General features: G+C 42.8%; 2 protein-coding genes across 3 annotated transcripts in view; both read right to left on the bottom strand.

Annotated features, from left to right (window-relative positions):
* The window catches only part of ccne2 (cyclin E2), a 7692-nt gene extending 2908 nt beyond the window's left edge, over nt 1-4784 (bottom strand). Inside the window, exons 1-10 of one of the 2 annotated variants that reach the window (XM_031877279.1) lie at nt 4703-4784; nt 3440-3478; nt 3042-3123; nt 2877-2930; nt 2135-2277; nt 1463-1598; nt 1205-1351; nt 891-986; nt 448-582; nt 254-365 (exon numbers count right to left, since the gene is read on the bottom strand). In XM_031877279.1, the coding sequence (XP_031733139.1) occupies nt 254-365; nt 448-582; nt 891-986; nt 1205-1351; nt 1463-1598; nt 2135-2277; nt 2877-2930; nt 3042-3123; nt 3440-3453 (919 nt within the window). In that variant the 5' untranslated portion in view covers nt 3454-3478; nt 4703-4784. Of the gene's footprint in view, nt 1-253; nt 366-447; nt 583-890; nt 987-1204; nt 1352-1462; nt 1599-2134; nt 2278-2876; nt 2931-3041; nt 3124-3439; nt 3560-4702 lie in introns of those variants that run through there. The other variant, XM_031877280.1, reaches the window with a different exon arrangement.
* Nucleotides 4785-7589: 2805 nt separating this feature from the next.
* The window catches only part of tp53inp1 (tumor protein p53 inducible nuclear protein 1), a 16679-nt gene continuing 12524 nt past the window's right edge, over nt 7590-11744 (bottom strand). Inside the window, 1 exon segment of the mRNA XM_031877277.1 lies at nt 7590-11196. Coding sequence (XP_031733137.1) covers nt 10974-11196 — 223 coding nt within the window. The 3' untranslated portion in view covers nt 7590-10973.

Here is an 11744-nt window from a genome sequence, read left to right as displayed (position 1 = left end):
AGAAGAGGCACTCTGACTGAACTACAGGAAGTGAACACAGAGGAGAGGAGAGGAGAGGGGAGAGAGGCTGAAACATGTCAATAGTTTAATATTTACAACACATAGAGACTCTATTTTCTCCCCATCATTGGTAACACTTGTTGGATTTATATTCTATTGTTTTCTGTTTGTTGTAATATAAACGGTTAGCCCTCAACAAGAAGCCGCAGCGTGATCATCAGAGATAATGTGCAGGTGAGGAAATCAAACTCACCTGAGACTTTATGAACAACGTCAAACGAGGAGAAGTGGCAGAAGGCGGCTGCAGCCAGAACACTGTAGCTGAAGTCCAACGCGTTGATGTCCAGCATGCACAGGTCCAGCAGCTGCAACACAGACGGCAGCAGTCAGTCGGATTGTCTCAACGCGAGGATGGTGGTGTGTGTGTGTGTGTGTGTGTGAAGCTACCTGTGTGATCTGGATGTACGTTTCCTGGGAGAACTGCGGCACCAGGAAGTTCTCTTCGTCCGTCTGAGCTTCGACCTGAACGTACAGCTTCAGCCAGGAGATCGGCGTCTCGGGACAGAGACTCCAGTTCAAGGCCTGCAGGACGAGGACACCACGGGTCAACACAGAGGGAGGGGCGGTGTACCAGCCCGGCTCTAAAGGAGTACAACAGTACCTCTTCCAATAGAACACCATAAGGGTACTTATGAGAGTATCTTACTATTATATATAAATAACACATCTTTCTAGAAGAAGCCGTTTACTTTTTACACACTTTTCATCTGTTTCATAAGATGATTCACAACACTAAACTGCTTTCTGGCACGTCTCCCTCAGTAGAACTGGAGCTGCAGTAAACGTCCCGTACAGAACTTAAACATGACGGCGGCGTTCATTAAGCGCACCTTCAGGATGTGAAGCTCTGTGCGCTGGATGTCCCAGATATCACAGGCTCCATCTGTGACGTAGGCGAAGTCGGTGATTTTAGGAGGGTAGATCTCCTGAAGAGAAGAAGAAGAAGAAGAAAAAGTGTTTAACAGAAGAAGAAGAACTTGTGGTGCGATTCGAATGTAAGATTTCATTTATTTTACTGTCGACATCAAGTAATGAATTCTGTTCTGTATTTATTTGTGCATCAACATGCATGAAGCACAAATAAAAACATTCAGAACCGTTGGCGTATGCGTTTAGACGCTGATGATGAGGAGGAGGGACTCACCTCTATCTTGGCGGCGATAAAGAGCGCCGAGATCCCGATGAGCTGCAGGTAGTCCTTGTTGACGTTCTCCTGAGTCAGCATGAAGCGGTCGAAGAAGTCTTGAGCGAGGTAGGCCGTCTGCCGGTGGAGCGAGTACACCTCGCACACCTGCAGCCAGGACACACAGACGCCGTTAACAGCTGCAGCGATACTTCAATAAGCGTTTATGATCATCTGATCATCAATAAGAAGAACGTAGAAGAGGAAGTCAGCACTCGCCTCCAGCAGCCAGTCCAGCAGGATGGCCCTCATCTTGGGCTGCAGCTTGGGGTGTCTCTGCAGGTAGCTCTTGTCGTGGACATACTTCAGCTCCTTGTTCAGCATCTTGATCCACACGTCGTCTGAGCTCGCCCAGCTGAGGAGGAAGAGGCGGGGTTTAACTCAATGACAGGTCGGCCATCATTGTTTTAGCTTCTTCAACACGCAGACGAGGAAAGAGTTGAGGCTGCAGCTCATTTAAACAGATGTTCCTTCTATGTGAAATAAATATCACCGATACTATAGAAACACCTTTAGTATTAGATTCAGTACGTCTCAAAATAAACTGCATCCAGTTGCACTTTGCAGACCTTTTCTGACCCACAATCCTTTGCAGATATACAAGCAAGAGGTTCAAAGTTTGAGGAAGTAGCGTCTCTTAACTGAACGCAACACTACGTACTTTATAAAGGCAATATGATGCGACATCTACTAAGAGTTAACATAAATCAAATGAGGTTTGGAACGCAGCTTCAGTAAATCGATGTTAAACATGTTTGTGTAACTTTAAAAGATCAATTCACAAAGTGTGAACGAGGACGTTAGAGTCTGAAAGCAGAGTCGGGCGGAGAAACAGATCAGTGTTGAGTGACACACACACACACACACACACACACACACACACACACACACCTGAGGCGGGGGATGGGGGAGGACTGGATGAAGAGGTTCTTGAAGGTGTACTGCTTGAAGCTGGACGGATCTGCAGGTTCCAGCTCTTTGTGAGGAGTTTCTATGAGGACGCACGGACTCGCTCCGTCCTCCAACCAACACGTCTAGAAAACACACAAACATTCAGCCGGTGAGTCTCAGGACGACCTCGTCTCCTTCTACAACAAACCCACCAGCTCTGATTCACTCTGGATGCATCTAGAGTGAGATCATTAGACTGTCAAACACAAAGCACCAATAACGCTCCCACAGAACTCTACTCACCATCATCAAACTGACCAGTGACTGTAAATGTCTATTTTTCTCTTATTGTTGCAACTTTATGTTATTAAATGACTTATTGCTAGTTAATACCAAGCCGACCGGTGACGCCTTGTGGTGAAAACGAGGTACTGCACCATGACCTCATCAAGATTAATCTGATATCATAAACTAATATAATCACTAGTTTGAGCTGTTGCAGTAAACACACAGATAGTGTGTAGAAGACCAAAGAGGGGAAAAACTTAAATAAATGAATTAAAATGTAAAGAAACCAGATATTTTATACATGAAACAAAATGGACGCTCAACAAAGAAGAGAGGAAACAAACTAGGAACTCATGAAACTAGTTTTAAACAACAGGGCAGAATGCAGAGAGAGGGAGGGGCACAACACACTGATAACACTGCTCTTATCTCTCACACACACACACACACACACCTGTATTTCATAGCTCTGTTTCTTGGCAGCAGGTTGTAGTTTCTTCTTTGAAGGCTGGAGGATAAATTAATGAACAGGTGAGTTGTTGTCGCTGCTAAACTCTTAATTTACAGGATTATTAAAATGAAAACACAGAATCAGAAGCAGCTGTTTATGAACACAAACCTCTGCTTTCCTCCTCTTCAGCGGCGCTCGGACCGTCGGCTCGAGTGTGTTCGAGTCTCTGGTTTGCAAAGTGATGCGACCGCTGAAATAAAGAATAAAGATTAAATAAAAAGACGTCGGCTTCACGCTGTGAACCCAGACCGGAGATCAGAGGAGCGCGTCTTCATCACTTCAAACACGTTCTAAATAAAGTTGTTACAAGTGTCATGAAGTCAGAGACGCTCCAACGTGAGTATTGTAAAACACTGAAGTTTAGTGTGACTGGACATCAACCTGAGGCACAAACTTCTTATTATTATTGATATCAGAAAATAATGCGACACATGTTTAAGTCCTGTGAGGGGCCCTCACCGGCCCCCACACCAGCAGTCTGAGAACAAACGGCAGCAGCTGCTCACCTGCGTCTGAACATGGCGTCGAGTGGGTTTACGGCTCCGCTGCAAAACAAACAGAACACAGGTGAGACACACGCAGCTGATATATGAATATAGGATTCATCCACGGCTCCTAGAACCACGTCAGAACCTCATGGAGGGCCCCGAGGAGGCCCCCAACAAAGCTACCAGTACACATGTTAGAGTCCCTGGTGTGAGGTTAAATAAGACCAGGACCCAGTATAAACCACCACAGTGATGTTATTAAGAGCCCAGCTGGCTCCTGGAGAGCACAGGGGCCCCAGCATGCACCAGGAGCCTCTCATGGAGCCCTGGTGAGCAGAGTTAGCTCATAGCTCGAGTCCTCCAGTGAAGAGCTCACAGACCTCCACACAAGCAACCAGCAGCTGCACCGTGATGATGATTAACATGATGTCATCATGACGGAGTGACACAAGATGTAATAATAATAATAATAATAATAATAAAAGAGTAGAGCCCAGCCAGGCTGTGTGAGCTAGTGTGCTGACTAGAGGAACAGAAAGAGGGGGGCTGTTTGTTCCCTCGATTTCAAACAAAAAAAACTCACAAATTCTGCTTTTTATCCGAAATTCATCACCCCGAGGTGTGAAGCAAACGTCTCGAGGCGAAATCCGGGTAGTTTTTATGAAGAACAACGCAGAAATATGGACTTTATTTGAGGGATTGAAAGTCAAAGACGCGCCAATTTCCGAAGCTCAGAAGCGGGAGGATTCGAGCCCGAAGCCCTCGTCCAGCTCCGGGAGGGAAACGACCAGAAACGACCCGAGAAGAACCGCGTTGACTTTAAACTGAGCTCCGCCGGTAGATTACGCTCATCGGAACCACCGATCGGAACCACTATCCGTATAAAAAGGTCCAAAAAGCGCCATTAAAAGTCGGGCAAAGAGAGACCACCGCGAGGCGGAGAGAGGGGGAGCTGCAGGAATCACATACACTTTACACACAAACTCCACTAAAACACGCAAATACTCACTAATGACACACCCAGAACAACACGGACGAGTCTACCGAGGAACAGCAGACTGTAGTTAAGGAGGGAAACCATTGTATTACGGTTAAGATACACGTTAGAGCTACGATGAGGCGGCAGAGCCTCGCTTTCACAGATTTAAATCCAAACTACGTTGAGATAAACGCGTATTTAAACTGTAATCGTGCGATGCGGCCCTTAAAGAGACAATACCAGTAATAACATGTTAATAAACTGTGTGTTTGGGTATAACCGCGACGGCTCGGTGGTCTTACCTCCTCGGTGATCGATGGTTGAATGAATGGATGAATGCATAAATCAGCTGTGGCGCCGGCGCCAATCCTTCTTATATCCGCATAGGTCTGTCTCGCGGCCCCACTGCGCATGCGCGTTCCCGGTTTCGCAGAACCGCGCTAAATGTTCAAATCTCGGCGGAATTTTTTTGCCGCAAACGTGCAACAAGCGAAGCGTTTAAAATGTGATTATTTATTATCCGATAATAATGAATCGGACCCATTATGACGTGATTAACGGGGTTATTTGCCGCGTTTCACCGTAGCTTACGTTCATAATACGTTCCGCTTAACGGGAGTTATTTAACTTCTCTTTTTTACGCGGCATCGGAACTGCTTCCGCATAGCGAGTCCCGCCTTAAAGGGAGGAGCCTCCGTGACGTTGAGCCAATGGGAGAGCGAGATGCGACTGGCGCGTGCTTCCTCCGCAGAATGTAAACAGAAAGAGCACGTGGAGCTGCTGTCAGACAGCCGGTCGAGAAATACTGCTGCTGACACGTGGCTTTATTTATATTATTATATATTAATATCCGATACTTGGAGGGGCCCACTTGTTTGTTATTATTATTATGCATTTTGTATCATTATTATTATTTTATTATAATTATTTTATTATAATTTTTATCATGCATTTTTGTATTATTAATATCATTTTATTATTAAAAGAAAATATTATAATTTTATTTTTGTATTACTATTACCATTCATACACAATCACCCTTAGTAACAATAACTGGTTTGCCATTTTATAATTACAATAATATTGTCATCTTTTTACTTTTAATTTATTAATTTTGTGTTTTTTGGTTTTGCTTTTTCTGTACTCCTGTTTTTATGTATTACATGTCACTATACCACTGGTTTGTGTCCTGCCCTTTGCCCCAATAAAATAATAATAAAAACAGATAATTGTATATATATATATATATATATATATATATATATATATATATATATATATACTATGTAAGGCCCAGTGTTCCAACCTGTTCCTATTTAAATATGCACACATTTTAATGACAAGCTTCCAGTTTGTTAAACCAACGACTGTGTCTGTGTTCATACCCATCATACTAAATATAATTCTGTTTCTACAACCTGAAAGCATGAAAGACCATAAAGAAATATGAAGTATAGTGACTGTGTGGAGCTTCTGAACAGTAGAGTACATTTACTGCTTCATTTTCAGATAATGAAGCAGATGAGCAACTTATAAACTAATGATCGGCTCCGTCTCAACCAGCTACGATATTAAAATGCTGTTGATGCATCAGAAATAATAATCCAACAATGTCTAGTACTCTACTACTTTTTATTCAGATACATGTACACATACATGTATTGTACATGTACAATACATGTATGTGACATAGGCTTACTTAAGTTTTCTTTAATTACATTTTAAATGCAGGACTTTTGCTAAAGAGAAAGATCTCAGTACATAATATTGAATACGACTGTACAGTGGTATAAAGACATGATACTGTGTTCTTTGTGTTGGATGTACAGTCTAGTGTTGGATTAGAATTGAAGTATTTGAATAGTGAGAAAGGTGACACTAAATATTTAATATGACGACTTAAAAACTAAGTCATTTTGTGTGTTTTTTTCCTCGTTCCTCTCTCCTCGCATGGTTTCCTCCATGCATCCCTGGTGGGAGGGACTAAGACACAAGGAAAGGACCCAAGTGAGGGAAACGGGGGCCAAATCCCAATGTCCCCCCTTACGGACTCACGGACTTTGAGGCGCACTCCCGCGAAGTCCGTGAGGGTTTAGGGATGTCCCACTGTCACATCATCGAGTGTTTGAGGCTCTGGCAGACATTTTGAGCCCTTTATGAACCCTTTCTGTAAGTCAGCATGGTATGCTGACTTAACCTAAGGGAATTACCCACAAATCATTGCAATGTGACATTAAACACGGGGTAACCAGTGGACGCATGGAGACGTAAAAAAAAAGGTAAACAAAGAGGACGGCTCACGTGTGTTCAGCCTGTCATTAAATGTACTCAGAAACATTAAGGGTTAAAGATGGAACAACAAATAAACATGAAATCAGAAGATATTTATTTATTTATTCATCAAATGTTTGATTTTGTCATTGAAGCTGTTTTGACAAAACGAGTAAATAGATGATATGAAGTTACCTCTCATCTAGTGAGGAAAGAGCCTGAAGACGTTCACATCAGGGAGTACAAAGTATACAATAAATACACACATTATACATCATATTTATTGTTGTTTTCATGGTAACATTCATATTCACACCATCTCAAGCCCTCACAGTCTCTCACACTCACCCACTCACCAGGTGACGTCAGTAGGTCCTTGAGGGTTCAGAGTTTGAGGGTTTAGGGGGGGACATTGGGATTTGGCCGGGGATGCAATTAAGAGACTTGAGATGTACCCTTGGAGGAGCAGCGCTCGCCTGTAGAGACTCGTCCGGACGGGAACGAGCAGCTTGGGGCAATCGATTCGATTCTGCCCCAAGCTGAATCTATTTGAGGATGCTGATTGGCTAAATTGTATGTGACACATTTATATCTTTAATCAGCAATTGGCTAAACTGCTTCATAGCCCCGCCTCTTCTGGGCAGTTTCTCCATCGCCCCAGAGCTGCTGAGACGTGCACACGCGGAGAGGACGTGCAGGAAAAGCATATATTTACCGCAGATATCATATTTTACACATATTACTGGGTGATTCCATATTTCAAAAACAAATATTTACAATTTGTATAGTTTATTATTAATTTTATTTGTTGTGGCTCAAGGGGGGGCGGCGCCCTAGTGCCCTCTATTGACCAGCCGCCACTGTAAGTAGCCTTTAAAATGAGTTAAAATGTCTTTGAACAAACAGACAGAGACGAGCTGGGTATGAAAACATTTATTATTATTATTATTATTATAAGCTAATGAGAGATCACATGTATTAACTATAACAGTTTAAAACAGATGACCCCACTTATAATTACTCTTACATCAGAACAGAGTGAAGTGATCTTCCGTACATCCAAAAACTACAAAGATGGAGACCAGTTATGTTGATAAATAAAGAGTTAACCCTATAATTCCTACACCTTTTTTTTGGCAAAGTGCTGTATTATTCCAGTACAATACAACAACAACAACAACAACAAAATAAAAGCATCTAACACTTGGTGAAAAATAATACAAAATAAAATGCCACAAAATAGTCTTGACACTTTTTTTTCTTCTTTTTTCTTAAAACAAACGAGAAAAGAGGTTTTGCTACATCATTCTGTCTGGTTTCTTTTGTTGAGTCATCGTATAAAATAAAGTAAAGACGGTTGGCGGGCGGCTCCGAGTGGTGCATAGCTGGTTTCTGATGTCCGTCCACTCAGGACAAACAAAACGCGAGATAAAGGAGTTCAAGTTCTTCATTGATGCATTGTCTTTACATTTCAACCTGGAAGGCACGAGATCCACACATTTCAAGGCATTGAACAAAAAACAAACATTACAAATCCCTGTTAGTTTGATGATGGAGAGATGAACCCAAGAAATAAAGGAGGAGACGGATCATCACGTCTGATCCCTTCTTGTCTTTTTAAAATAAACACATTGTCCGTGATTGCAAAGCTCGACAGCAGAGAGAGAAAGACATTCGAGAAATAAGAGAAAAGCTGAAAAACATTATTATTTACAGCTTAACAAACGATTTTAATATTAACGCTGACGTGACTATTAAATCTTTCCTGTTTGTGCTTCTACTGCAGAACACTTTAAAACATCTACAACATGTACTGCTGATGAGTTTAATGTTGCTCCGATGAGTTCAAAACTTGAGAAAGTCAAAAACTTTCACCTGTTTTAAAATGATTCAATAACATTATGAAGCAGATGTGTCGCACATCTTCAGAAAATAACAAAGTTATTACAAAATGATGTATGGAGGTCAATTTCTGCCAAGAAAATTAAATGAAATGATAAAAAGTCAGGAATAAGAAGAAGAAATAGTCAAAGTAATCGTAATTATGAGATGGAAAAGTCAAAAAAAAGACTGTTTTTACTCAAAATGTGGTGCAGTGATTCATATTTCAATCGTGAGTTACAAAGTCAAATTGAATGAGACGACGCAACGATGAGATAAATGATAATAATGATAATTCATAATGATGATTTAGTTTCTCAACATTCAGACTTTTTAAAGTCATCATTTTGACTTTCCATCTCGTACTTTTGACTCGACGTATCTGCTTTTATTTCTCTCATTCCCAACATTCTGTCTGTTGTTTATTATTCTATTGTTTATTCTCTGCTGCGGTGGTGATTCGCCCCGGCTCTACTTTCCCAACATGAAACATGATTCTATATTTCAGAGCAACGAGGCCAACAACCGACTAAACACGTAAAAGTTAAACAACCAAAAAGACATAAATCAGTATTAAAAACTAGTGAAAAGATTAAAAGCTACTTTTTTGGTTTAAATGTGTTTTTTTTTTTAACAGTTTAGCGAAATGTAACTAAGTTAACATGGAAAAATAGAGTTAAAAAGCATTAAAGTACATTTGAAAAACAAAGTAAAATACAAACATCTCGATGGATTTCATCTCCAACAGTCGACTGAAAGTGAATTCTTTCACAAAATACACAAAAAGCTCAAATGTATTTCTCACAAACACGTTTCTTTTTGTTGAGTTAAACGAGGGAACGCTTGCTGGGACGGAGCGGGAGAAGAGAAAAGTCCGAACAACCAAGAATCGTCAGCAGTCAAGTAAATCTGCATTTTCCTAGAGAGTGAAGGTGATTGGTTGTGACCCTGAGAAGTAGACTGCAGATTCATTTAAGAAACAAAAACAACAAACTCTTTTTACATTTTCTGTTTTCCTCCCACCATCGTCACACGAACACAACTCTACAACCATGCAACAGATCGCACACTAACAAGATCAAACATACCGAAGCAAGAAACAGACGCATATATACCGACTTCATACTGATATGTAATTTCTTTTTTTCTTTTCAAAAAAATATTTTGGAAGTTTTTTTTTTGTTTCGTTTTTTAAATACATTTTTTTTGTACATTTCTATTCATCTCAAAGCTACCGTTAAAACAAGGCGTTTAGTGATATTTAACTCAGTATTTTTAGATTTTTTTTATTTTCAAAAAATATTGTGAAAAGTACTGAATTACAAAGTCAGAGGCAGGTTCATCTGCACGAGCAGAGACGCTGAAAACGTGACGCTGAGACAAGATCACTGAATTTATGAACTTCAAAGGCTGAAAAATCCCCTTAAAACAGCAGGTTTGATAAAAGAACGGCCGACATCAAAGCATCAGAGGCCGTGATAATCTATGGGTGTGAAACTCCAGAAGCACTGGAGCCTACATTTCCCATAATGCAACGGGACAGAATGTTTTCATCAGACTCCCTGCCGGGTAAAGAGCGACGTCTTTCAAACTCTCAAACAGATTTTCTGTTATAATTAAAAGTCGTACATTGACTATGACATCGTCCCTTTAATTGACCTTTTCTCCCGTGGCATTCTGGGAAACGTAGGAACTCGCCGTCTTATAGAAAAAAAATTGAACAAAGCAACATAACAGACTATTTGAGGGGATTCTTCCTTTAAAGTTCTGACTCATTGTGTCACAGGTTTCCTGCCGCAGGCCGACGAGCACAACGTCACTACCGGCAACTCTTTTTATTTTTTGGGCAACTTCCACTGCACTGATTAAACGGCAACATTGTGCCGCTGCACCGTTCACGTGATTTCGAAAGATTCTGGAAAATGTCTCCTAAAAATGTGTCACCGTGACATCAGCGTAACATCACGTGACATCACCATGACATCACCTGAGCGTCCTGCCACGCTCAGTGAACCTGCCGCTGAGTAAAGTGACCTACAGCATTGATTCTACTCATTAAGTTGTCCGTGAAGAGGAAGAGAGAGGAGGAGGAGAGGAGGAGAAGGGATGGGGGGGGGCACACGATGACCGTTATCTTCTCCTCAACACCAAGATGAAGGAGGATGGATGATGAGGAGGAGGAGGAGGAGGAGAAGAAACGTCTCACCCACTGGCCACATGAGCTGATAAGAACAAAAACAAAAGCCACGTTCCCTATTTCACCGTCCAATCAGATTTGAGATCGGGGGTGTGACTGATGGCTGATGACACGTTGCTGGTGTTGAGTTCTTGATAATAATAAAAAGGAAGGAATCAGAGGTGGCAGGTGTTAGTTTCCCATCCTGCTTGAAGGACGGAGGCTGATGAAGATGAGGACGCCGGTCAGAAGTTGAGGTGTCTCTGGCTCGGCTGGTGGAGGTGTGAGGTGCTGGTCTTCGGGGGCCGCAGCAGGTTGAGGCGTCGCAGCGCGTTGCGGGTCAGAGGTTGGTTGCGCTGGCCGGCGTTGCCGTCCCGCTGCTGCAGGAGGCCGGCGCGGGCGGAGAGCGCTGCGGCGTAGCACGCCGAGTGGAGGCTGGAGCGCCGCGGGACCACCGCCACCTCCGGCCTGCGGGCAGGGGGGGGGGGGGGGGGGGGGGGGGGGGGGGCAGAGACAGAAGGAGAGCGGTGTTAGATGGAGCCGAGTGAATGTATTCAAGTACTTCTTGAATACAAGAAGTAGCTGCTATGAGGAACTTTTATTGTCTCTTGACTCTGTCGCCCCCTGTGGACTAAAGTGGTAGTGTCTCTGAGCACCAGACTCTTCAGAAAACCTCTCATTTTACTGCAGCAGGGTCTGACAGTCTGCCCTCTCAGTCCTGGTTCTGGTTCTCCCGTGCCTCCCTTCCCTCCAGCGGGTCCAGCAATACATCCTGGGTCTCCAGCAGAGAGGAGAAGCTCTGCTCCTGGAGGAGGAGGAGGAGGAGGAGGAGGAGACGCTGCTCCTGCTGTGGACCGGTCTCTGCTGGAGTCTGAGCTGAAGGAGTTTCTGGCTCCGATGACGAGCATCAAGAATAACTCTAAGGAAACAGACCATCTTCTCTCTGGTCTCTTTACTGATGGAGGTCTGATAGAGGATCAGGACTACACTGAGACTGGTTGATATAGAGGATCAGG

Source organism: Anarrhichthys ocellatus, unplaced genomic scaffold, assembly GCF_004355925.1.
Source record: "Anarrhichthys ocellatus isolate YVR2014 unplaced genomic scaffold, GSC_Weel_1.0 scaffold132, whole genome shotgun sequence".
NCBI lineage: Eukaryota > Metazoa > Chordata > Actinopteri > Perciformes > Anarhichadidae > Anarrhichthys > Anarrhichthys ocellatus.
This window is presented reverse-complemented; position numbering and strand designations above follow the sequence as displayed.